This window comes from Pipistrellus kuhlii, unplaced genomic scaffold (genome assembly GCF_014108245.1).
Source record: "Pipistrellus kuhlii isolate mPipKuh1 unplaced genomic scaffold, mPipKuh1.p scaffold_m20_p_15, whole genome shotgun sequence".
NCBI classification, from domain to species: domain Eukaryota; kingdom Metazoa; phylum Chordata; class Mammalia; order Chiroptera; family Vespertilionidae; genus Pipistrellus; species Pipistrellus kuhlii.
This window is the reverse complement of record NW_023425460.1, coordinates 10240882-10266879: the sequence shown is the minus strand read 5'-3', so window position 1 is coordinate 10266879 and position 25998 is coordinate 10240882. Positions and strand designations below refer to the sequence as shown.

The window sequence follows — 25998 nt, the reverse complement described above, 5'->3', positions numbered from 1 at the left end:
CCCTCCACTTTCGGACTCACCGGGGCTCGCGAGCCGCAGCGCTCGGCATTGTGGCTGGCGGCGGGCACCGGGGAGGCTGCCGGAGCCGGAGCCGCGGGCGGCGGCGGGGCGCAGGGAGGCGCACCACCCGGGGGCTCGGACGGTGCGGCTGAGCGCTCTCCGCTCCGGTCCTGCAACTTCGGAGCCCGGGGGCGGGAGTCCGGGGAGCGCCCGGTGCCCGGGAGCCCCAGGAGCGCAGAGAGCAGAGGGGCGCGCCGGAGCCGGGCTCCGGAGCGGGCGCCGAGCACCCTTCGCACTCGGAGCACCGGGCGGCCCTCCGTGCAGCGTGGCTGCCGCTGCCCCCACGGAGGGCGCGGGCTGGCGCGGCCGGGCGCCGGGGAGGACGGCGTGGAGGCGGCGGCGGCGGCGGAGGCGGCGGCGGCGAGGCTGGGGCCAGACGGAGAAGCCCGGGGGAGAGGCGCCCGAGCCGGGCCGCGGGAGCATGTGGTCCCCGAGCGGAGCGCGGGGCGCGCTGCTGCTGGCGCTGCTGCTCTGCTGGGACGCGAGGCTGAGCCTAGCAGGTAAGGAGCGGAGCGACCGGGCACGGGGTGGGGAGCCGGGGGATGGGGAGGGGGGGGGGGTGCAGGAGACGCTTGCTTCTCACTCGGCTTGCTTCTCAACCGATCACTCTGGTCCGAAATTGGGGTGGTCGGTTGCCGCCGTAGGTGCGCCCCGGGAAAGTGGCTTGGGCAGCCAAGTTAGGTGGATGTCTCTGCTCCACCAAAGTGGGCGGCGGCCCCGCCACCTCGTTGGGTGGGGAGAGGGGGGGTGCAGACGGTGGGGTTCCAAGTAAGCCGGAAACCTCCTGCTTGCTCCTGGGAGAGATGGCTTTTTTTTTTGGATCCGGTGTATGAATGAGGGTCTGCGCTCCGGGAGGACCCGCCTCGTGGGGCCTCCTGGCTCTCCGCGCGCCCGGTGGAGCCGCCGCTTGGGAAGAACGATCGTTGATGGGCCCGAGGTGCGCTCGCTCGCTTGCATTTAGCGGGCAACTTCCTAGCCCGGGTCCCGGCTAGCCCCGGCGAGAGGGAGGGAGCGGGAGACCATCCATCGGAGCGCTGGGAGCGCGGGTCCGCTCCGCCGGCCGAGGTGGTGGCCGGCTGGAAAGGGGTAGGGCGCTTAGGGCTTTCCCGAGATCGTGAGACCCACGCGTCTGGAAGGGTTTTTTTTCTGAGTGTTGCTATTGTAGTTGTTGTTGGTGGTGTGTGTGTGTGTTTGTGTGTGTGTAAGGATCCTGCCGAGTTTCCTTTTAAATGGGTCACTGACATTTTGCCTGCCTGGGGAGATGAGGTGCGTTCGCCTGGGTACCACTCCTACTCTGGACCCAGCAAGGTGCCTTAAGGGGGTTGTGGGCTCCTAAAATAAAGTCCCTGTTTCCACCCACCCCGTCATGGATGAGCACACGTCTTGCTCCCCTGCAGCTGGGCCCAGTGTCCCTGCCTGGGCTGCGTCTTCCCAGCCTCTCTGGTGCGGAGACCCAGGCTGCGGGCTGGCCCGGCCGCAGGCGCCTCCGCTCCTGGGCGGAGTGAGAGGGGGACGGGGACAGGGTGGAAATGGGGGGACATCCTGTACGGAGCCCTCTGAGTTGAGGCGGAGAAGGGGGCAGGAAAGCTGGTGCAGAAAGTGGATGAGAGGACGAAGCCCTCCCTCCTCCACCTTCCACTGGGATGTGGACATCTGTCCCCTTTCCCGCAGCCAATAGGCAGAGGTTCCTCACTTTGGAATTAATCGCTCCGTTTGGAATGAATGATTCCCACGGCCCAGAAGTAAGGGCTTGGTTTTAGCTACCCCTCCCCCCCCACTCCCTGTTCTCCCTCTCACACACACACACACACACACACACACACACACACCGCCCCCCACACCCGGTGTTGTAAAGTTACGACACAATCATTTGATCCGAGTTAATTATGATTTGAGCAGACTCTGGCATTTGAAGCGGTGTTTTGAAGTTGGGAGGCAATGATGGGGCTGGGGGGCAGGCAGGCTGCTGAATGACCAGCCTTGTTACAGAGAGTGCAGTGGGATGTGGGAGGCGCTGGGCTGGGGTGTTGGTTTCTGGTCTCGGGGTGTTTGAAGGGAGTTGATTGAAGGGTAGGGTGAAGTCTCTGTAAATGGCTTGGGAAGCTGTTTTTGTAGCAGCAGGGCCACGGGAGTGGGAATGAATACCGGGGTGGCTGGGGGCAGGGGTTTCGGGGAGCAGGGGAAAGACAGGACTGGCTGGCCTGGGGCTCTCTGGGGCTGCACAGTCGCCTCAGCTGGGAGGCTGGGGGTGGACAGCGCTCTTGCTTAACAAAGCATCCAGCCCCCACCTTCCCCAGGGGAACCCCAAGCCCAGGGCTTTGATGGATTTGGGCACGAATGGCGCCCAGTCGGAAATGGCCTCTAATACCGGGCTTTGATTTCTCACGAGCTAGCAGAACTGGTGTCGGAATTGTGCTCATTACTTAGCGCGGCAGGGGCTGCCTGCCCACCATCCTGGACAGGGGCCAACTGGTGGGGTTGGCGTGCAGCCTTTCCTCTGCCCAGAATGTGCCGTCCTCAGAAACCTGCCTTCGGGAGGAAGCCTGTGCCCACTCCTTCTCCCCCGGCCCAGAGCATCTTCCACCATGTGCTTTGGGTCTTCCCTGTGAACCCCTCATGCGTCCCATTTCACCGACGAGGAAAACCAAGGCAGGAGTGTTGTTGGCTTTCTTCAAACCTTGCCTTTGCCTGCCCACAGAGCCACGTCGCAGACTTGTGTGCAGAGCGCCTGTCGAGTAGCCAGGTGGATTCAGGGCCCCATTGGGCTCTTCCGGGTGGCCCCACCCATGTCTGCACCAGGAACCTGAGGTCAAGCTGAGGCAGAGAGAAGGCTGTCCCCACAGCGGAGACACCTCCTGTCCCCCAGCCCCAGCCCAGGGAGTATGAGAATTTCCTTAAGTTTGAAGCAGAAACCAAACCTGGAACCTAAAGCTCCAGACCTTTAGGAAGAGGTGCCAGCAAATGACCAAGCAGGAGAGGCCACTTCAAAGCTCGGGTTGGCTCCGGCGTCTCTTCCCACCCCACCCCTCGGCCTTTCCCGGAGCTTTTAATGAGCCTTTCCCTGGCCTCTGGCTGGGATGCTTGAGGAGGAAGCGAGGTGAGGTGTCATGATAACACATCTTTCTTTTTCAGGTGCAATTAAAATCAGGGTTTTCCTAGCGTCTCTGCTGTGTGTGTGTGTGTGTGTGTGTGTGTGTGTGTGTGTGTTGGGGGGTAGGGGGGATGGTGGTGGTGGGGTGTCGGCCTTGCCTCTCTCTCACTGTGGAAAACACCTATCTCGCTTAGACAAATGGAAAACCAGGAATGTCTTAATGGGTTCCTCATTAAAGTGAAGCAGGGAGGAATTTGGGATGCAGTCTCTCTCTCCTCTCTTCTCTTCCCACCCCACGCTGGGAATTCTGTAGGACAAAACCATTCCCCCTCTTCCAGCCCACGTATTTAACTACTGAAGCTTTGGGACAGGCCCCGGCCTGCCCAGAGGGCTGCTCTGGGGCTCAGGGAGGGAGCTGGCATCGGAACTCAGTCCTCCTGGCTCCTTCACGCCACCTGTGCAGCCGATCAGCCACCGGGGGCCTGGGACTGAGATTCTGAAATCCAGGTCCCACCCAAGAGAAGGTTGACTGGTAGCAGGAGGGGGGGGGGGAAGACAGGGGTTGGGGGCATGGACCCTGGAGAGGTGGAAGAAGGCAGGACCAAAGGTCAGAGGTGAGGCCCTGAGACCAGGCATGTGCCCAAAGACAGCTCCACCCCTGGCCCCCAGCACCTGTCTTCTCAGCAGTTCCCCCAGCCTGCCCTTGGGCCCATCTTCCTCCCCACCCCACTTTCTTGTTGAGTTTCTCCTGAACTGAAGGTACTTGACCTTGCTTCTGGCTGTTAGACCTAAAATGGGGTGTGACTCCCCCCCCCCCCCCCCCCCCCCCCACCCACCTTCCATTCCATTGCTTAGAGAGAGCAAGGTTGATGGTGATTCTGAATGGCCAGGCGTGGGCCCTCCCCCAGGGCCTCGCCCAGGGCCTGCTGGCTAGACATATGGTCTTTTTTACCTCAGTGCTGGGAGACCGTGGAGCCCACCCAGGCCTGTAGGAAAGGGGGCAGAGGTTGGGACATGGACCTTGCCCGCTGGGGCCGGGGCTGGGGAGTAAAGAGAAACTGCTGCCTAGGCTGGGTGCCCTCAAGGGGGAGAGAGGAGGAAGTGGACAGTGGAGGCCTGAGCTGGCACTCCTCCTCACCCGTTTCCTAAACAGCTTCCACAAAAGGAGTCCTTAAAGCTTGGAGGCAAAATGAAACCAAACAAGCGCACCCTGTGCTTTTCTGTTATTCGGGATTTTTTTTTAAGGAAAATTTTACATTCCATAATTGGACTAATAAAAAGGAAGAACAGTTTCGGGAAGCGGGAGGGAATCCGTGCACCACACCCTTTGAAGTTTGGGCTGAGGCGCCCCCTCCTGCCCCCTGGGGGCCTGCACTCAGCCAGATGCCCCTGGGAGCCTGGGGAATTTTCTCCCTGACCTGTGCATTTTGGCGAGCCAGACAGAGCCACAGGGAGCCAGAGGGAGCAGGTGAGCCCTCTGGGCTTTTTGGCAGAAGTCTGACATCCTCTAGCAGGCCTGGCTCCTCCCTGTTAGCTTAGCGGCACACTGGATTCGAACTTTGTTCCAACGCCTCTCCAGCCACTGCACCCCCCACCCCCACAGGGCAGGACACGCAGGTCCCCGTGAGGTTAATCCACAGGTCCCAGATGCTTCCCTCTAGCTCACGCCCTCCGCTTCGGAGATGCTAATGGCAGTGAAAGCGTTTGCTGAAGTGCAGGCATAAATCAGCTGCCTCCCCACTGCTCCCTCACCCCCCTGCCCCTTTTGTTTCCTCTTCCTTCTGGCCAAAAGCACTGGGTCCCTGGGAGTTCCCAGTTTACCCTCTGACCACTCAGCCTGATTAGCATCTCCTAGTATCTCCATAGCTCATTCGCTGCCACAGCACCAGCCGCACACCTTGACACCACCAGCTCCTCCTTTCCTTCCTCCCTTGTGCCCCCCTCCTCTCCTCCCTCTCCCCTTCTCTTGCTGAGCTAAATCGGTAGGCTGGAGCCTGGGAGCTCTCACCACCAAAGGAGCAAAGAGTGCACTGAGCCTCCCTCTTTCTCACCCCCCAGAACAGGCTGCCCCCAGCGCCTCGCAACTTCCCCACCACTGCTTGGCTCATTTCTCGAGGAAGGCAGGCTGAGGGTGTGAGAGTGTGTATTAAGGAGTGTGTGTGTGTGGGGGGGGGGATGGGGAGAAGGGGGGAGGTGAGAATATGTGTTCAGGAGGTGGAGGGAGCTGGGAGTGTGCGGTGGGAGGTGAGGGTAGGTGTGGTGTGGCGCTGGGGCGGTCAGTGTGTGTGGATGTGATGTGTGCGGGAGGGCGGGTGTGTGTGTTGAGGAGGTTGTGTCTTTTGTCTACGGGGTGTGTGATGTAGATGGCTGGGTGTGTGGGGTGTGTGCACCATACCCACGGGCACAGCTGTGGTGTGTTTGTTTAGAAATAGAGATAGAGATAGTAGGTGTGTGTAGCGAGGGGACAGGGCATCACGCCCGGGCTGGGGAAGCTCCATTCATTGTTTCCCAGTGTTGGGGGTGTCTCCTGGAGAGGGGACCCAGGCTATTCGCCCCTTCAGCCCTAAGGAGACCTCATTCTGCCCTGTGCTGCGGGCTGTGAGCAGGACTTGGTCCCAGTGCAGGTTCTGGAATTGCAAGGGCAGAGGTCAGCTTACCTGTTGAGGGCGGATGGGATGGGCCTGCCTGAACGTGTGCTTTGCCGCTCCACTGAGAGGAAGGCTGGCCATAGATTGGCTCTAAAACCAGCCCAGGAGCTTGGACAACTGACTGCCTCCAGGAGGACAGGGACCTGAGTCCTGGAGTCTGCTGCCGTCACTCCGTGTGCACCCAGAGCATCGCCAGGGTTCCTGCCTCAGCCCTGCAGGAGCTGGAGAAGATTTGCCGGAGGAGAATCAGGCTTGAATGAGGGCATCCCTGATGAAGAGCAGCCCAGGCAGGCGTGGCTGGGCTGTGACTCTTTGTGGCAGCAATGAAGGAGACACATGCACACACAGACCCACGGGACTCCACTGTCCTTACCACCTCCTCGGCCACGAAGGTTCCTCTGCTTCCTGACGTCTGCCCTTGCTGGGGACCGCCATCCTTACCTCTAGGTTAGGGGTGTCGAACTCAATCAGAGAAGGGGCCAAAATCTAAAATCCAGCCTAAATCGCGGGCCGAATGGTTTACTGAACAGTCATAAACTGTCATTGTGATGGAAATGCAGCGGAGTGCAGTGATGACAGCGCGGTGTGGGCCACATTGCAAGGCCTGGCGGGACGGATTTGGCCCGCGGGCCTTGTGTTTGACACATGTGCTCTAGGTTAAGGTGTGCCATTGGGGAGCAGAGGGACCGATGGGAAACAACAGCCCCACGGTGTGCATATCGCTTTCCAGTGGATCAGAACCTCGTATGGGTGGGACCTCACTTGGTCCTTGGAAGAACCCCATAAGGAGGGAGGTGCCCACTTAGGAAGCTGACCTAGGTCCCAGGTCAGAGCTAGGGCGTGCAGGCGGCTGCTGCCTCCTCCAGAAGTGGTAAGTGACAGTCAGTGGATGATGCCAAGTGAGGGCACCAGCAGGATAGGCAGGGAAGAGCTCAGCAAGGAGTGAACCTGCAAGGCTGGGGCTTCCTGGAGGGGGTGACATGAGCCTGCTCCTTTTCGAAGAGCATATCCTGGCGAGAAGATGGGATGGGGGTAGCTCGCTGGGGCACCTGGGCAGGAGTGCCTAGCCTCAGACCTCCTCCACTCCCAGGCAGTGGGTCAGCATCTGCTCAGCCGCCATCCTGGATGGGCACCAATCCTTGGTGAGCCACCCCAGGCCATGTTTCCCTCTTGGGTCTTTTTTTTTTTTTTTTTTTTTTTAAATATATTTTATTTATTTACAGAGAGGAAGGGAGAGAGATAGAGAGCTAGAAACATCCATGAGAGAAATCATCGACCAGCTGCCTCTTGCACACCCCCCATCGGGGACGTGCCTGCAACCAATGTACATGCCCTTGACTGGAATCGAACCTGGAACCTTTCAGTCCGCAGACCAGCGCTCTACCACTGAGCCAAACCGGCTTCAGCCCCTCTTGGGTCTTGCAAGCTCCACTAAAGCGGTGCATCCTGGGGGCCTGCTCCAGGAGGGGACCTGGCTGTAGGCTGGGACTTGAGCAGGGCTTGAAAGGAAAAGATTTCTTATTCTTTATCTTCTTCCTGTGGCCCTTGAGGATGGAGTGAACTCAGTACCTTTTAAACTGATAGGGACTCTGTTGGAGGAGGGGCACAGGTAGGCATGTTTCTCTGCCTGCTGCTATGCCCCCATCAGAGACTCAGAGTGGGTAAGAAGGAAAGGATGGAATCCAGAGCACAGCCTCTCCCAGGAGCCAGCCAGAGAGAAAAGGCTCATTGTCATCACCACCTCTAGGACCCCCAGCCCCTCTGCACACCCCTCCGCACAGAAGCCCCTCCCAGGGCCTCGGCTTCCTGGCACGGCCGCTGGAATTCTGGTGTTAACATAGCCCTCCAGCATGGCCACTTACTAACTCAGCAGGCATTGGGCAGCTCTGCTAACTGCACTGTGCCTCAGTCTCCTCATCTGTAAATGAGGGTAACAGTATCGTTCTCACAGGGTTATTCTGAGGATCATGTGTCCCAACGTACAATAAAGCACTTAGCATGTGCCAGCACACAGTGAGTGCTCAGGGAGCCCTGAGGCACAGCCTCCTCCGGAGAGAGCCCTGTGCCACCGGGGACATCTTCCTCCAGGGGAGCTGAGAGTGTGTGGAGGAGCGTTGGGGGGGAAGGCTGGAGTGAGACTCAGGGCCTGGAGGCCTAGCAGTGTGTGTGTGTGTGTGTGTGGAGGAGTGTTGGGGGGGAAGGCTGGAGTGAGACTCAGGGCCTGGAGGCCTAGCAGCTTCTGACCTGGGAGTTTGGAGACTGGTTCTTGCCTTTCTTCTGCTGTGTGACCTTGGGCAGGTACCATTACCTCCATTCTGGTTGGTCTCCCCATCTCCAAGTTTGGGGAAAGATGGAAGAATGATCTCAGGGGCTATAGGGCATTTATTTATTTACTTAGTTAGTTAGTTATTTGTCTGGTTCCATCTGAAGAGGCCCCAGCAGTCAGCAAGAGACAGAAGTAGCCAAGGCCCAGAACCACTGGTGTTTACAGAAGCCCCTCAAGAAAGTCAATATATTGACTGGATTGTCCTTGTGAGCATTATTCAGTCCTGGGCGTATGTGTCTCTCTCTTTCTTTCTTTCTGAAGCCATAAATCACCCTCCGAGACCTCCAGTCCCTTTTTCCTGCTCCATAAGCCTCTGCAGCCTCAGAGAGCCCCGGACACCAGGCAGGGCCCAGGAGGCAGAGTCACCTGCTATTCCCACCCTTCCACTCTCACCAAGGCTCAAGGGGGATAAGGGGTGGGAGGGTGAAATGGGGGGAGGGGGGAGGAGGTAAGGGTGGGGGAGACAGTGGCTCTCAACCTTTCTAATTTTGCTAATCGTAATGTAAATATCTGTATTTTTCGATGTCTGTCGTGACCCACAGGTTGAGAACTGCTAGCAGGGTCGCCTAAGACCATCGGAAAACACAGATATTTACATTACGATTCATAACAGGAGCAAAATTACAGTTATGGAGTAGCAACAAAAATAATTTTATGGTTGGGGGTCACCACAACATGAGGAAGTGTATTAAAGGGTCGTGGCATTAGGAAGGCTGAGAACCACTGGCTTAGAAGGTGTAGCAGGAACAGGTTGCCCAGACCTGACCACACCATTTTCTGTTCCGCCTCTCAGAGATGGGGGCAGCTGAATTTGGGGGTGGGGCGTGAGCAGTCCTGTTGCCACAGCGGGTACTAGGACACCAGCCCAGCCCTACAACTTGGGGCACATGGACATTCATTCAGTCTGAGTACGTGCTGGGCTCTGCGGTCAGGGATGGGCAAAGCGGACCCTTGCGTTGATGGGCTTCATGTTGCTTCTTGGAGCCTGAGCCATGTGCCAGGCCTGGGATGGGGGGGGCACAAGAGGAGGGCATGATGATTCCATAGAGAGGAGCCCGTTCAGGGACCAGCCAGAATGTGTACGTCCCGGGAGAGATCTGCCGTGGTGCTTAGAGGCAGGCTGTGTTGTCAGGCTGCTTGGGTTCAAATCTTGACTGTGCCACCATCCGCCTGTGTGCCATAGAGCAAGTTGCTTACCCTCTCCGAGCTTTCCTATCTTTTTTTTTCCCCCCCTGTAAAATTAGAGTAGGAATAGCACCCATCTCATCAGGTTGTTGAGTGGATGAAGGAGACCATGCACACAAGTGCTTTGTACACTCAGCGGTTCTTCATAACATTCACTGTCATCGTTGTCGTCATCATCATTATTGGTGCCAGATATTGGGTGACACGACAGGAAATGCTTAAGCTGTTAAGAGAAAGCTCCCGTGAGCCTGGGTCTGTCTGTGAGGGAAGGCTTCAGCAGACTTTGGGTGAACAGAGAGGGTGTTCGTGGTAGGGGATGTGAGGGTATGGGATGGAACATTTGGCACATCCACCCAGGAAACAAATTCCAGATTCGGCCACTGGCTCGTATCTGATCATCTGGTAAAACAAGACTTCTGGGGCTAAGGGGTTCCACATTAGTAAAGTGGAAAGAGTGGGGGCTTTGGAATGAAAAGGATTTGTCTCTCACCGATTGCCCGGGCCGGGAGGCGCAACCTCTCTGAAACTCAGTGCCCACCTGTGAAGTAGGGACAGCCCCACCACCTTCCCCAGACGGTGATGCCATAGGAGATGGCACATGCAGACCTGGCTCAGAGTAGCCTCCATTGATCCCACTGCCCTCCCTCCCGCCGGCCTCTGCCCTCCGTCCAGCCTCTCCTTCTCTCTGTACATCTCTGGGCAGGAGAGCAAAGGCACAGAGTCCCAGGTGGAGTGGAGAGCCCGGAAGAGGTGCGGGAGAGGGCGGCTGCCTTTCCTGTTCCTTGGTGCCCACCTGGGCCTGATGGATGCCAGGGGGCATCCCCGAGGTCTGGGAAGAAGGTCTGCTGAGGTCCCTGAGGAGCCTGCCATCCCCAGAGGCCCTGAGCGTGTCTGGCTGGAGGCCTTCCTGGCCAAGAGACAGAGCTGAAGGGAAGCAGCTCGGTAATGTGATCAGAGGTGCCTGCCCGCCCTGCCTGGGGCCTGAGCACCCATGGCAGACAAGAAGTTGAGTCAGAAATTCAGGAAACTTGTTCCCGGCACCTCCCCCAACTCAGTTCTGGCCATTTTCTGAGGCAGCAGGGCAGAGTGGGGCTCAGACAGCACTACAGACTGGGGCTGTGGTGATGTCCTTGGCTGGGGCCGCCTTTCCCTCTTTCTGTCCTTATCACTGAGCCAGGGCCCTGGGTGGGAAGGCAGCCTCTGTGGGTGGGCGCAGGGTGAGGGGAGAATGAGGGGAGAGCAGCTGTGACACGGGTGACACGAGAGACTGGGTCTGGTTGTCTGACTTCACGCACCCACGTGTGGGAAGTGCCCAGCCCGGTCCCTGGCGCACAGCAGGTGGTCCATAAACACTGTGGAATGAATGTGTGAGGGACGCAGGGACAGATTTATTCCCTGCCGGGTTGGACTTGCTACTGCAAGTGAGTAACCAAAGAATGAGAAGGTTCTCCCTGCTTTGCTTCCACTTTGCCTTCTCTTTCCCTTCATTCTCTCCTGCTTTCTGTCTGCGAGCACTGACTGTGTACCAGGAATGATGGAAGTCAGAGCCAAGCCTTCAGTGGTCAGAGCCCCTCGTTAGGAAAGAACGTACTCAATAATCCAGAGGAGCCACGCAGAATTAATGAAGTGCTCAGTGACCTTGGCCCCTGTGGGCTGGAAAACTCTGCACTTACCTGCAAGGTGGCCTTCACATAGCACCACCGGTCCAGGCCCTGTTAATGCGTTTCCTGCTTGGATTTCCAAGCCCGCTAATCAGTTCCCCCCGCCTTGCCTTCTCATGGCTCCAGAGAATGCCTGTTACATGGACTCTGACCTTGGGGCCTGGGAGCAGGTGTGGGCTGAGAGGATACATTTGAAGGCCCGTAGGTAGGTCTAACCACAGCCCTCAGCCCTCAGCCCTCCAGAGTTTCTTGGCAGGAGCTAGGTTTGGTGCAGGGGAGCAGTTTTGGCTGCAGGATCTGGCTTAGCCGGGCTCTCTCTGGCCCTGTGTGCAGTGCTAACATTCAGGGAGCATCCCTGGGAGATTAACACCCTCCTCTCCCCCTTTCCCCCCCGGCTCTTGGCTGAGGCAGCAGAATGCCTGGCCCAGCTACCACCCTCGCAGCTGGGCACCTGCTGGTCCTTGCCAGGAGCCCTGCCACAGGCTGATCTGGAATTCCTGTCTGGCAGCCCAAGACAGCTGGGCTGTTGGGCACCATGACCCTGCTGCAAATTTAATCTGACCCCACATTTTCCTCCCGGTGCACTCCACTTCTGTAGACACACACATGGAAAGCAAAAAGGGAACCTGGGCTGAGGACTGGAAACCTGGATTCTGATTCCGGCCACACTGCTGTGTGGCGTAGAGTTAGTCCCTTTCCCTCTCTGGGCTTCCGTACCCTCCTCTGTCCAAATGAAGGGAGTCCACCCTGAAATCAGAAAACTGAGTTAAGTCCTGGCTCTGTTAGTAACTGCAGTTCCCTGAGTCTGTGTTTCCTCTCTGCTAACTATCGGGCCCTGATTGATTGATTGATTGATTGATGGGGAGATCAAACCAGTGGGGCCTCAAACAAGATGGGGCATGGTCAGTAAAGGTCAGTTTCCTTTTCTCTCTACCTGGGAGGAAGGCAATCCACAAATCACTTCTTTCCAATGCTCACCTCTTAACTTGGGGAATATTAGAAACATAAGGTTCGCGATGGCCCACGGGGTGACTTAGTGATCCAAATGGGGTTACAGTGAAGGTTGGGCCTGCATTGTCCTATCACCGGCAAATCACTCTGCATCTTTGAGCCTCAGTTTACCTGTCAACAAAAGGAATAAAAGCAGTTGGATGCTTATAGCACTCAGGGAGAAAACACACAGAGAAGTTTGGAAATGATTCTCTGAACTCCAGGGGCCACTGATCAGAGGCCGAAGGAGGCTGGCAGAGCAAGCAAGGTCTGTTACCCCAGGGGCTGTGCAGTGTGTCCTGAGGGCTGTTTGCTGTGGGGTGGGGGGAGGGAAGAGGGGCCCAGCTTCCATTTCCCTGGCTGAAACCTCCCACAGGTGTGTGAGCCCTGGCATCTCCTCTTGGCCTGGCTGGCCATGACAGTTGAGGTAGTTGACAATGGTTTGGGTGGCTTCCCATCCTTCTCTGTGCTCCACACCCCAGAGCAGAGGGGGTCGGGGGGCCACGTCAGGGAAGGTTAGTGTCGGTGCTGGGTTTGATGTGTCCAAGCCAGCACACCATCTGCCATGTCCATAGAAATTACATAATCCCTCGGCCGGCTGCCCGTTCTTAGAAAACAGGGCAGGTGGGACCAGCAGGGAGTGAGGGTTAGGCACTTTGTTCCCTTGCAGCCCATCACCACCCTGGACCAGCCTTCATTCTCTGAGTCCGCTGTGTGGGGCCTGAGACAAATGCCAAGACAGAGTGAGGCTGAGGTTGGCAGGGGACTGGGCAAGGCTCTCGGACTGCTTGCTGCCGTGCTTTGCAGACTCTGGGGCATCTCACAGACTGCTTGCTGACCACCCCCCTGCTGGCAGTGCTCACCAGCTCCTCCTCCATTCTGCTGAGCTCCATGGGGTGGATTCAGGAGGACAGCTCAAGCTTCTGGGATCTAGGGGTAGACCCTCCCTCCTGTACCCACAGAGATCTTCCCATCTAACATCATCAAATAATAAGCATTTTCAATATACACTGAGTGGCCAGATTATTGTGATCTCTGAATGCATAGTAATCTGGCCACTCAGTGTGTGTGTGTGTGTGTGTGTGTGTGTGTGTGTGTGTTAGAGGCCTGGTGCATGAATTCGTGCATGGGTGGGGTCCGGCCAGCCTGACCAGGGGGAGGGCACATAAGTGGTTGGCCTCCCTGCCTGCTGGTCGAATTCCTGGTCAAGGGGACAATTTGCATATTAGCCTTTTATTATATAGAATATACAATGAGTGGCCAGATTATTATGTGTTCAGAGATTATAATAATCTGGCCACTCAGTGTATATAAATAACAGCCAAGTAGCACTGCTCACGTATTACTGAGACCCAAGCTCCAGTCCTGTCTCTGTTAATTCCTACCTTTGTAATGTCAGCCAGGCTACCTCACCATAGTTAGTCTGTTTCCTCATCAGTGAAATGGGAATAATAAAGCCTGATTCATAGAGCTATCTTGAGGATGGAATCAGATAATAATATACATAGAGGACAGAGAAACTGTTCAATAAATGGTAGCTATCATCATTGGTATCCAATTCCATTCTTTTTTTTTTTTTTTTTAAGAAAATAATACGTAATGACCATTTTTACTAGGATCAGTAATAATAAAGCATGGAGACCCATCATCTCTTCTGCCATTCATCAGGGTGTTAGAAGTATTACCCAATGTGATTAATCAAGAGAAATTAGAGGCATAAGAATGAGTAAAGAGGAAGTACAACTATCCCTACTAGATAATAAAACGTTCTGTAACACCTCTACTGGTACAATTAAAACAGTATGAAACTGGTGTACGAATCGGAAAATAGATTGGTTAAAGAGAAAAGAAAGTGCAGAATCAGACCCTAACGTACATGGTATCTTGGATCACTGGGATAAAGACAGCTTTTAAGTGAATGGTGCTGGGATAACTGGGTAGCCATTTGGAAAGATAAAACTTGCTTCATATTTCATACCTTGAAGAACAATGGACACCACGTGGATTAGGGACCTAAAAGTAAACTGACACCAATCAGTTCGAGATGAAACCTGGTGAATTCCTCTTTGGTGTGGGGTGAGGGAACGCCGTTTAACTAGGATTCCAAGCCCAGAGACAATAAAATATAAAGTTGCTAACTTTTATTACATACAAAAAAATTTTAAAAATATTTCTTTGGCAACAAAGCACCTTAAAGAAAGCCTAAAAGACAAAATATTTGACAAACTGGGAGAAAAGGTTAACAAAGAACTCAGACCCATATGTACAAAGTACTCTACGGTACCGAGGGACTAAGGACCAGCAACTTGGAAAAAGGTGGGAAAAAGACATGAATAGACAATTCATAAAGTAAGACATAACAGTAATCCTGAAACACATGAAAAAAATGTTAAAGCTCACTCGCAATTAGAAATATGCCAATCAAACAACTCTGAGATGACACTTCTCACTTATGAGACTGGAAAAAATTAAAAGTTTTGGTCACACACTTTGGTGAAGAGGCCTGGGAAATAGGCACGTTCAGACATTGCTGGTGGAAATTGGTACAGTCCCGTGTACAATAGGTAATTTGGTAATACTTACCAAAACTGCCTTTCTACTTTATTTTTCATTCCAACAATTTCCTAGAAATCTTCCCTTAAGAAATACCTTTATCAACATGAAAATACATTATGCACAAGGGGATTCATTGCAGCATTGTTTGCAATTGCAAAATATTGGAAACAACCTGAATGCAGGAAGAGGAATTGAATAAAGGACAGTGTAGCCGCACACTGGAGTACTATGCAGCTGTGAAGAAAGATGAAGGTCTTCATGAACTGATACGGTGAGATTCCCAAGACATTCAAGTAAAAGAAGTAAAGCACGTTATCTATAGGATGCTGCTACCTGTCATGTATGAGAGAAGTGGATGTAAGACCAGGTCAGAGCTGGACTTTTCTTTTCATGGTCTCTTGAATACCTTATGCTTCCTCATCAGATGCCCAGCCACACTCTGCTTATAGATGCAGGCAGTGAGCCCTGCGTGGGAGACACACTCCCTATGCTGCCCCTAAATAGGATGGAGAGGACTCATGAGTGCCACCCCTGCCTGCCCGTCCATGTGGTCCTGGGACTCGATTTCCTCTTCGGTGAAATGAGGGGGAATGAATCCCTCATTCAAAAGCGTGTGCAAAAGGCTTTGCCTAATGTGGGATATGATACAACCTACAGGCTCTGTAGCTTGTTCTCTGGCCCTCAGATAAGCCTTGGATCCTCCTGTTTCAGTCCCTGCAAACCACACACTCCACAGAGCCACAGAGCTGTGGAAGATGCTGAGGTGGCTGCTTAATTGGCTGTCACCTTGACTTATGAGGGTCCCATTGACATACACCCCACCTGCATGCCAGGTGCATAATAGGCGCTCTGAGTCCCTGGCCTCCCTCCCACTCTCATGCCCATGTGGGCCATTTTGCATACACTTTCTCACTTAATCCTTGTAATGGCTCTGGGAGGAGGGTCTTAAAGAAGACCAAACGGGGCTCTGGGCAGTGAGGTGACCCACCCCAATCTCCCAGTCTTTGTATCAGAACTAGTGTCGGTATAATCCCAGTCTCTGAACTCCGGATTCAGTGTATCTTCCTGTAGCCCACTCAGCATGCGCGCACACACACACACACACACACACACACACACACACACACACACACTCTACCCTCCTCCACCCCGCCAGGGTTGGGAACAGGTCTTACTGGCCCTGTGCCTCCCTGGATGTCCCAGCTGCTCCGTGATGACTTGTGGAATGATCGCATGGCGGGTGAACAGAAGAACTTGGAGCTGCTTTGTAAAACGCAGAATCTCCCACCCCTGTGATTCTGGTCTCAATAAAGAGCGAGTGGTTGATTGATGGACAGAACTGGGCCTATCCCACGGGCCTATCACAGCCAGCGTCAGCCAGCCTCTCTCTCCCTGGCCTGTGCATGGTAAGCTCCGCTCCGAGAGGGTTTGTGTTCACATCGGTGCACCGGGAGGATCTTCAGCAGCCACAGGGCCACCTCGGAGCCCTGCAGGATGGGCTGGTTTTGGGGAAGGGGCTGAGCTAGACCTCAGGCTGCACAGCGCAGGGGGAAAGGGGGGCTTGGGCAAGGCCGTGGGGGGGGGGGGCATAATTGCCAGGTCATGTTTCAAGCCCTGAGAGCTCTGCTTACCAGTCTGTAAGTCATTCACTGCACCCCTGAGAGTCCTCCTCTTCCTCCCCACCCTCCACCAGGTCCCTTACAGCTGGCAGAGGGAAGGGCAGGGCCAGCTGAGGGTCTGGCCTCTCCAGGGAGAGGGACCTCTGGAAGCCTGAAGGATTCCACCCTCCACTGGAGCTGAGTGGTCACCCGGGGCTCTGAGCTGCCGAGAAGAGCTGGCTCAACAGACAGTCCCAGGAGCGTGGGCATCTCCGTCTCACTGCCCGAACCCCAGTCCAAGGCTCCTCCCGGGGAATTGGGTGCTGATGGGAGAGGGAGCGCTCAGGAGCTGCCCACAGCCCGGAAGACCTCATGAAGGGGCACATGCAGCTTGACGTGTCCTTCTGTTGGGTCAGAGCTCGTCATGAGAATCAGCCCCATGCGTCTGGCTTCCTGCTCACCAAATGGCAGGGTGGTGCCCTTCGCTCTCCGGCGTGCAGCACTCTGCGAAAAAAGTGCCTTCATGTGTGACTCTGAGCTGCTCAGCAGCCCCGGAGGGCGTCGGGGGAGTGTTTCCGCACCCCTTCTACAGAGGGGTCACCTGCCCAGGTATCCCCGGGCTTGCATTGTGGCTGCCTGATTTTCTACCATTACCAGCCCCGGTCTGCTCTTGGGTGGCTGAGAAAGACTAAGAAAGGAGGCGTTGTAGACGATTCTAGATGGTCTTGCCGGGCACCCTGTCTCACCTCCAGGTTTTATTTGCCTTCAGTGAACTCAGCAGGAGATTGGGAGGAGCGGTCAGGGTTTTAGCTCTGGCTGGTCAGAGAGGGCAGGTGCCCACTGTTCAGAGAACAGGGACTCTTCTGGGCTCTGTGGCCTGGGAAGGAAGGAAGCTGCTGACCCCAGAACGCCCAGCCACTGGCCTCATGGCCTCTTGGCTGCCCCACATTCCAAGGCAGAAATCAGGGCGAGCCAGTGGCCACTTTCAGTGGCCTAGTGACTCAGCTTGCCTCCCACATTCTCTCTGCCCACTCTGCCCTCCCACCACATCAGGCCTCTGACCCCGCGTACCTGGGCCACCCCTCCCCTCCCCGGAGCAGGTCATCCCCTTCCCTTGATGTGCATCATGGGTGGACAGCTGGGACCAGCGTGCCCCAGAAGGGAAATTCCAGATACCACTAAATTCCAAATTCCACGGCCTTATCTGGCACCATGCTGTCTGGCCTTTGATGGGCTTCCTGGTGTGGGAGGAAGGGCCTCCCCACCCTCGGAGAGATTATGGGGGCCCCCCACTTTCGCAGCCACCCAAGCTCCCTGGGTGTGTCGTGGGCTGGTCCCGTGGCTGGAACACACAGGGTGTTTATACAGAGAGCAAAACACACACAGCAGGGTATTTGGGGGAGGGGTGGACAATGGGCCTGGCCGGACCAAGCAAGCTCCACAGCGGAGCCATCCCATTCCACACCAAGGCAAACTGCTGCATCCCCCCGAGCCTCGGTTTCCCCACCCGTTAACTGAGGGGTGGGAGGAGTGAGTTCTGAGGCCCCTTCCAGCGTGGAGCCGTGCATTTTCTGAAACGCCCTTAGCCCAGCAGCCTGTAGGATTTCCCGAGTGCCGGAGAGGCAATGGTGACGCCGCTGGCATCTTCCCAGCATTCATTCCCTGTCTGCCAGGACCCTATAAACACGGGGTTGACCAGAGTGGGGGTCCTGCAGCTGACAGGAGTCTGCAGTTCTCACATCAGCACACATGCCTCTCTGCCGAGGGACCAGCTCCTTCCTGTCATCCCAGCCTCAGCCCAGACATCCCTTCCTCAGAGAGCCCTCCCTGGTCCCCGCGCCTCTAGTACTGTCCTAGCACGTTCTACCACCTGGAGGTATCTGTGCACTGACTTCCGCACTTGCCAGTTCACTGTCTGCCACCCCACTGGCACCCCGTGTTAACTCCGTGTGCACAGGGCCACGTCCTCACTCAGTCCTGTACCCCCAGTGCCTGGCTGGCACAGGCTGGGCTCTTGATACCCAGGTGCTCAGTGACTGAACAGTCAGGGTTGTACAGAAGGACCTCCTCTGTACAGGAGTGTTCCCACCCCTGCAGGCCCCGGTAAAAAGTCTGGGCACATGCATTTTGACACGGCGCTCCACCTCGTGTTCATCAGAGACATGTTCGGAGGTGTTAAACGTTAGCAGGACGGTGGGACCACCTGTGCCTACGTCCCACCCAGAGATTTTGACTTTGTTGGTCTTGGGGTCCGGCCCGGGCATTGGGAGCTTTAAGAGCAAGCAACCCGGGTGGTTGTGTTGTGCTGCTAAGGTAGAGGGGGCCCAGGAGCCCAGTTATCTCCAAGGCCTCTCTGCTCCACAGGCTGCTATTCGTGGGAAGCCCTGCAAGGTCAAGCCGCTCTTGTTTCCACAAGGCAAACCCGAACCTCCGAGGGGGTCCGCTCTTTCCCCGCCCTCCTGCGCAGATAAAGCCATACCCTGTTTGACCCTCACAGATGAGGTGGGAGGGCTGCCCAGGGCCCTGCAGCCCCTCCAGCGACTGCCCAGGCGCGGCTGGTGGCTCTCTGCACAGCCCTGCCCCTCCTCTTCCTGGCCAGGTGACTGAGCCGTGTTGGAACCTGCCTCTCCCCCTCCCCTGATAGCGCGCAGCTTTAAATAAGATCCTCGTTTACCAGAAGTTCACACCACAGCTCATGTGTTACAGGAGAACAGCAATCCTGTGTTCACGGGGGAGATGTTCTGAGACGCAGTTGGGGGCTGCCGGAGCAGGGGCGGGGTGCCAGCCCCGGCCCTGGCAGTGCCACGTTCCTCTTGGCGCAGCGCGTGGCCGGCGGGGGAGGTGCCACCACTGTGCAGGATGACCTCACGGCTGCCGGAAGGCTTGGGGCTGGGCGGGAGTGTGATGTCACCGCCAGCTCCACCAACGGGCACCCCGGCGGTGCTCTGGGTCACTTCCGTGTCTCCGGTTGGTTAAGGTCACGCTCTTGCGGTTGACCTGCTCGTTTGCCTCCTGCCTTGCCTTGGGGGCTGTGATGAGGAAGGGGCTTGGCGGGGGCTGGGACAGACACCACTTCCCCCCCACAGTCTCCCTGCCTTACTTCTTCCCAGCCCACACCCCGCAGCATCTGAAGCAATGCACACGTTCCAGTTGTCCAGGTCTGCAGTTCCCAGGCCGTCCTTCCAGCTTCTCCGCGGTGTGGGTGTGTGCTTCCTTGCTTGTGCAGAGGGAGAAGCCGAGGCTCGGGGAAACCTGAGCACCTCGTAGAAGGCCCCCCGTGGCAGAGCTGTGACCTTGTGCCAAGATGCCAGTGGGCTCTGCCTGCACCTGGTGGGGGACTGGAGGTCAGGTCCCAGCCACATCTCCAGTGTGGCCTGCGGTATTACTCACACATAGGCATCTGTCTGTTCTGGTGGCCGGAGATCCAGGATGAAAAGCCAGAGTGCCTTGTGACCTTGAGCAAGGCCGATTCTCTCCCCGAGCCTCAGTTTCCCCACAGGTGAACCAAAAGAGTGGGATTAGGTGGACTCTGCTCTTTCTTGCAGGTTTTCCAGCGGCCCCGGCAGTGAGGAAGGGGGGAGTGAGGGGTCTGCGGTCCACGGCTGATGCGCTGGTAATAAATACCGAGCTGACAGGCGAAGCCACATCTCCAGCCTCTGAATAAATAAAAAGTTGCCCAGAATAACAGCCCGGAAAATGCTGGGGCCCTTCCTACTGGCCGTGCCTTTGTGCCTCTTCCTCCCACTCCCTGCTCGCTCCCTCCCCGACCCCTGTCCGTCACCCACTCCAGCCCCCGTAGCGAGCCTGTGCTGTTCCAGACCGGCCTCAGTTCCCGGCTCTGCAGCCTGCCTCTCCCCCCCGCCCCCCCAACCCGGCTGCCACAGCCGCTAATGAAGACCAGTCCCTGCCTGTGACAGCTGGGTGACAGGCCGGCCTGGCCCTCCCGGGGCTGGGGGCAGGCCCAGGGAGCGAGCCTCTAATCCCCAGACGTCTTTCTTTCTCTGTCAGGCACTTGCTGGCATTTCTGGCCGGTCCCCGGGAGATGAACTAACCCGACTCCGGCAGGAGGCTGTCCACTCTGATTGATCTTGGCTGGGCTGGGGCCACCAGAAAAGTAGGGTGTGCAGAGGTGGCCCCAAACTGCTCCAGGATGCATGGGTCACCCTTCGTTTGAGGTTTCTTTGATGTGTGTGTGTGTGTGTGTGTGTGTGTGTGTATGTGTGTATGTGTTTCGTGTCTCTTCTTGTTAGAGTTCAAGTTTTCAGGGGCAGAGACCCACCTGTTAGGTCAAGCGTAAAGTCACAGAACATTAGCGTGAAAAGACATCTCCCTCGCTTTACAGACGCGGAAACTGAGGCCCCTGAATGGGGGTTGTGGGGGGCGGAGAGGGGGGGAGGACAGCTGCCCAGGGCCACCCAGCCAGAAAGTGTCAGAGCCTAGATTTGAACCCACATCTCAGACCTGTGCCCTCACCCCCACTGCCAGTGTCCTCCTCCAGGGGCCTCTTTTGGGCACACACAGATGACCCCTAGGTCACCTGGGTCAGGGGATCCAAGCTCCTTGGCCCTCTTCTTGGCTTATGGATCACCCTGGTGGCAGCAGTGCCCTGTCAGAAAGCCTGCTTTCCGCTCTACGGAAGGCACCACTGCCATGTTGGGGTTTCACGGAAAGTCGGGGGCCAGTCCAAGAAGTGAGGTCCCTCCCCTGACCTCCTCTGGGTTCCCAAGCCGTGTGAGAACCAGCAGGCAGGCCCCTGGCACGGAGGCCCAGAGCGCCAGGCACACCCTCCCTCCGCATGGCCCATTGTGGTTTTCACGGTGTCTCCAGGGAGGATCCCGGGGGGCTCTGCGCAGAGGCAGTGGGGTTTTAGTCCCTGCTCCACAGATGGGAGTGCTGAGGAACCCTGGCCAGAGTCTTAACTGACCTCCGACCCTCTTCTGCTATCTTGTGGAGGTCCCAGGGCCAGGCTGAACATGTGGGGCCCGAGAGCTGTGCCGGGAGGGGAAGATTCGGTATCTAGACCCCCTCCTGGGCAGGCCGGATTCCTCCTCAGGCTCCACTGGTCCAGAACAGACCACCCTGTCCCCTTCCTCCCCAGCACGCCCAGGCCAGTCCCCTCCTCCCCTCCCCAGCTGCAGGGCTGCAAACGCCCGGGCCTCTGGGGACTCCTGCCTCTGACATTCCACCCCTGGAGATAAGGATCCTGTCTGGCGCCTGAGTGCTTTTTCCCCTCCTTTCCGAATCTGTTCCCTGATTATCTGCAGACAGCCCCTCACTAGGGGGCCACCAGAGAGGGGCCCAGACCACAGAGAAAGGGCTGGGGGTGGGGCACCCAACCAGAGGCCTCCAGCCACCAACAGGCCCTGCGGGCCAGACCTTGCCAGCTCCCCTCACCCATCTGGGGGCTTGACAGCCACTTCCTAACCCCCCCGTAGCCTGAGCCCCCAGCCTAGTGGGAAGCTGAGGACTCCTTTCCTCCCTGGTGGACTGACCCGCTCCAGTGGGGAGAAGGGATGTGTGGGCTGGGGTGAGGGTGGGGTCACTTCCGTGGTCAGCGTTCCTCAGCCTTGGACCTGGACTGTGCCCAGTGGGGGATGCGGTTGAAGCTGCAGCCAGCCAGACGGCCACATCCTGTGGGAGACGCTGGCCCTTCCCAGGCCAGACAGAGGCAGAGGACACGTAGGGACGGGGAGGGAGGATGCTAGGAGGCTCCCACAGTCCAGCCTCTAGCTCTGGTCTCAGTGGAGGGCCAGGGCTGGTGTGGCCTCAGCCTGACGAGCAGAGGTGACTCCCCACCACCTGGGCTTAGGCCCTGGCCCCATCACAGGACCTCAGCCTTAGCGTGCCCGGGCTCTAGGCATCTGGTCACACGTAGGCAGTCAGTGCACACACAGGGAGGCTGGCTTACAGCGAGAAGGGCCAGGCCCTCTCACCGGCAGGCAGATGCTCCTCGTCTCCCAGGGGTCTGCATCTTGGTCCCCACCGCACGGGGAGTTGGGAGCCCTCGATTCAAGTCCATGCTGTGCCCCTATCATGTGTGACCTTGGCTACGTTTCTTTCCCTCTCTGGGCCTCATACTCTTAAGTGGTAATCCGGGGAGGCAGCCTGTGTGGAATGAGGACATGCAGCTTTCTCCTGGTGGCCGGGAGGAGGGAACCTCAGATACCTGAGCCCACACACACCACCTTCCCAAACCCTGTCTGACTTCCCAGGGTGGTGAAGATGAGATCTGATGTTGGAGTTGATACCGTGGCTTGGAGTAGGTGCCCTATCACTGCCGATAAGATCAGCTGTAGCGGATCGGGCTGCGGGAGCCCGGGCAGGGCAGTGTCAGGAGGCTGAGAGGTCCACCATTTCCCTCCCTGTGTATTTGCTGGCTTGGGGAAAGTCCTTGCCCTCAAACTCCACCCTCCATCCCCTTCCCCTTTCTTCCCTCTCCCCCTAAGACCATTTGGGGGAAGGGAAGCAAGGCAAGATAATTTTTTATGGCTTCCTGGCCCCAGAGCCAGAGGGCTGGGGATCTGATGGTGTGGGCCGGATTCCTGAGCCTCCCTCCAAGCCTTCAGCTCGTAAATATGAAGCCCAGGGCTGGGGGGAGCCGGCCGTTAAGCTGTCAGCAGCGCGCCCACTTAGAAAGTCGTAAAGCGTTTCTCGGAGCTCCTCGGAGCTGGGCCCAGGGCTCTCCCACCCCACCCCACTCTCACGGCCTGCTCCCTGGTGGGTGCTGGGCTCCCACTGCCTGGGCCCCCATGCTACCCACCAGTCACTCCTGCTTCCTGCCCCATCTCACCATTAGCTGTGCCTTGGTTTCCCTAGGCTAGGGGTGTCGAACTCAATCAGAGAAGGGGCCAAAATCTAAAATCCAGCCTAAATCGCGGGCCGAATGGCTTACTGAACAGTCATAAACTGTCATTGTGATGGAAACGCAGCGGAGTGCAGTGATGACAGCGCGGTGCGGGCCACATTGCAAGGCCTGGCGGGACGGATTTGGCCCGCGGGCCTTGTGTTTGACACATGTGCCCTAGGCAAAGCAAGTCTGCTGTGCTTCTCTTCTGGGGGATGGGTGGGAAGGCACAGGCTGTGTGTGTGTGTGTGGGGGGGGGGGGTGCAGGTCCTTGGAGCTCTTTGAAAGCCAGTGGAAGCTTCATGCAGGGCCCAGTGTTTCCCAAAGTGTGGTACATGTACCCCAGGGGTATGGGAAGAGTTTGGTGGGGGTACGCGTTGCACCGGAGTTTGGTGGGGATATGCACTGCACCGTGCTTAGCTGCGCCTAATTCTATGTTCTCATGAGTATGAGGGGTACTCAGCGTTATGAAAATTATAGAAGGGGTACACATGTGTCAAAAGTTTGGGAAACACTGACATAGGCCATAGAGGGGGTCTGCACATGATTTTTCCTCCTGAGAACAGTGAAGCCCCCATCATTTCTAACTCCCTTCTCTGTGCCTCGCCTAAGGGGACCCAGAACCTGCCTCAAGGAGCTCCCACAATTGCAGTTAGAGCGAGAGAATGGGTGCCTGTGAAGAAAGCTCACATTTTCTCTAGCTCAGAGGAGGGGTCTCTAAGGCTGGAATGGAGGAGAGCTTCCTAGAGGAGGCTGAAAGGTGGGGAGGAGTGGAGATGGGGAGGAGGAGTGGGGGTGGGGAGGAGGAGTGGCGGTGGGTGGGCTTGCTGGGAGTGGAGGACCGCTAGGAGCCCAGGGTGGGTGTGGAGAGGCAGAGGCCATGGAGCCAGGACCTGAACTCGGGGCTGTGTGAGTCACAGAGCTCTGTGAACACATTGCACAAGGATCCCTCTCTCTCGGTCACCAACACGCACGCTTTGTAAATAAGCTCTTGGCCATGGAAGGGGTTCAAATGCCACCTTCCCCACTCCTTAGCCATGCGCCTTGGACCAGCGAGTCAGCCCATCTGAGACGCATCTTCAGCTTCGAAATGGAATGAATACCCATCCCATCCATCAGCGGGAAGTTTAAATGAGTTTCTGTGGAGGGGAATGTCGTTCGGTGGTGAAGGGATCTGGAGTCGATTGGCCTCGATCCAACCCTCAGGTCTGCCTCTTACTGGCCATGCGGCCTTGGGAGGTTATTTCACCTCTCAAGGCCCCAGTTCTCCCATCAGTAAGAGCAGGGTAAGAGACTTAAGGATTCGTGTTAGCTCTTATTACCAGAAGTGCGTTTGTAACACCTGGTCTGGCGGAGAGTAGGTGCACAGTAAAATTAGCTTTTGGAGCCTCAAAAGGGCCAGGAAGGGACAGGTTTATGGCGGCCCCAAATGGTCTTTACTAGGGCTCCTTAAGTTCTTTTTTTCTGTCTTAAAAACGTTTAACGCTTACCCTTAAGGCCAGAAAAAGCAATAAAAGGCCAGCCAGTCCATTTCCCCCATTTGTGCTGAGTTGGGTGGGGCGGGGGAGGAAGGCAGGGGAGGAGGGCGGGTAACCTGAGCTGGGAAGGATGAGGAGGGTGGGGGAGGCCCCCCGCAGGGCAGGTAATGGGGTATGGAGGGGCCTCCTCTGGCTTCCCACGGTGGGGGGGTAGAGAAGGTGGCTTCTACTGCGTTGCCTCATTAACTTCACCACAAATAGCCCAACTGCCTGGAACTCCCTTAGGCAGAGATCCCGGGCCATTCGGAAACTAAATAAACAGGAGGGTGATCGTTAAAAGTAAGCCGGCCCTAGTGCGGCCCCACCATGGAAAACCCATGGAAACACCAGTTCCCTACAGCGGGAGCCCCTGGCAGGGGTTGTTGGGAGAACTCGGAGGTAGATTGTTCTGGAGGGTGCTGATGGCTACCCAAGGGGGCGTGAGAGCTAGAGATACCCGGGCAGGTTTGGTCAGGGCCCAGCGCTAGACTTGCCTTCACGAGGCTTCTCATGATCCCAAGCTTCGCTGCTCACACTCACTGCGTCGCCCTGCTCTGTGCTGTTTACTCACTCCCCATTGCATCTGCACTCTGCGGGGCGCTCTCCAGCTCCAGCTTAGACACTGAGGCATGATAGCACATTGCTTATTTCCCTGCCCCGGGGCTACCCTGAGTGGTGGAAGGTGGGAGAAGGTGGGTTCAGGTTTGAGTGGCCTGTCCTTGAGCCACACACACTGAACCACCTTTGCTGGCGCCTGTGACCCAGGAGAGGCTGAGCTAGCCACCTGTCACCTTGCAGACACTGTGCAGGCTGGGGTTTACAAGGCAGTGGATGGCTTTGGGCTGGGAGAGGAGCTTTATCTAGCATTAGCTCTGGGAAGGGGAAATGCCTTCCATCATGCAAGGTCCACTGTGACTCCCTTCCCAGAGGAGTCTGGTAACCGGAAGGGGCTCCTGAAGCAGCAGGAGGCCCAGGCACAGGGGCTGGCTGAGTGAGGTGGGCGGACAGTGGAGCAGGCTGTGGTTCCACATGTGTCACTGAGCAGATGGCTCCCCCCCCCCCCACCCACCCAATTCCCCCTCCCTGGTGGTTCCTACCTCCTGGAAGGCCCTGAGGGTCAGTTGGAGGATCATACCAGGCCCCGCCCAGTGCATGCCAGGCCCCGCCCAGTGCTAATGTTAGGATTTGGGGCTAAACCTAAGGGGCCCAGCCCAGAAGACCAACTCCACACCCACTACTGTTCTCCGTTCAGCAGCACGGGAGCAGGCATCCCAGGCGGGCCATGGGCAACAGGCTCCTGGACCACGTGTGGTAGCCGCTGTCAAAGCCACAGGTCAGCTTCCCAGGTCCTCTCCTATTTCTCCCTGTGTGCCCTGCACACGGAGACTGCCGGGCCCGCCCTCAGGGAGCTGCCCACCTCGTGGGGGAGCCTGGCCTTGGGATTGTGGGGAAATAAACAGGTGCCTCACGTGGGGTGCTTGGCGGCTTTAGACAGGCAAGGGAGGGCGGCACATTAGATGCT

At 57.0% G+C, this 25998-nt stretch overlaps 1 protein-coding gene across 2 annotated transcripts in view; it reads left to right on the top strand.

The window, feature by feature from the left end:
- Window positions 1-445: 445 nt before the first annotated feature.
- The window catches only part of UNC5B (unc-5 netrin receptor B), an 82966-nt gene continuing 57413 nt past the window's right edge, over window positions 446-25998 (top strand). For both annotated transcript variants that reach the window (XM_036438216.2, XM_036438215.2), the window contains exon 1: window positions 446-560. In XM_036438216.2, the coding sequence (XP_036294109.1) occupies window positions 482-560 (79 nt within the window). In that variant the 5' untranslated portion in view covers window positions 446-481. The remainder of the gene's footprint in view (window positions 561-25998) is intronic.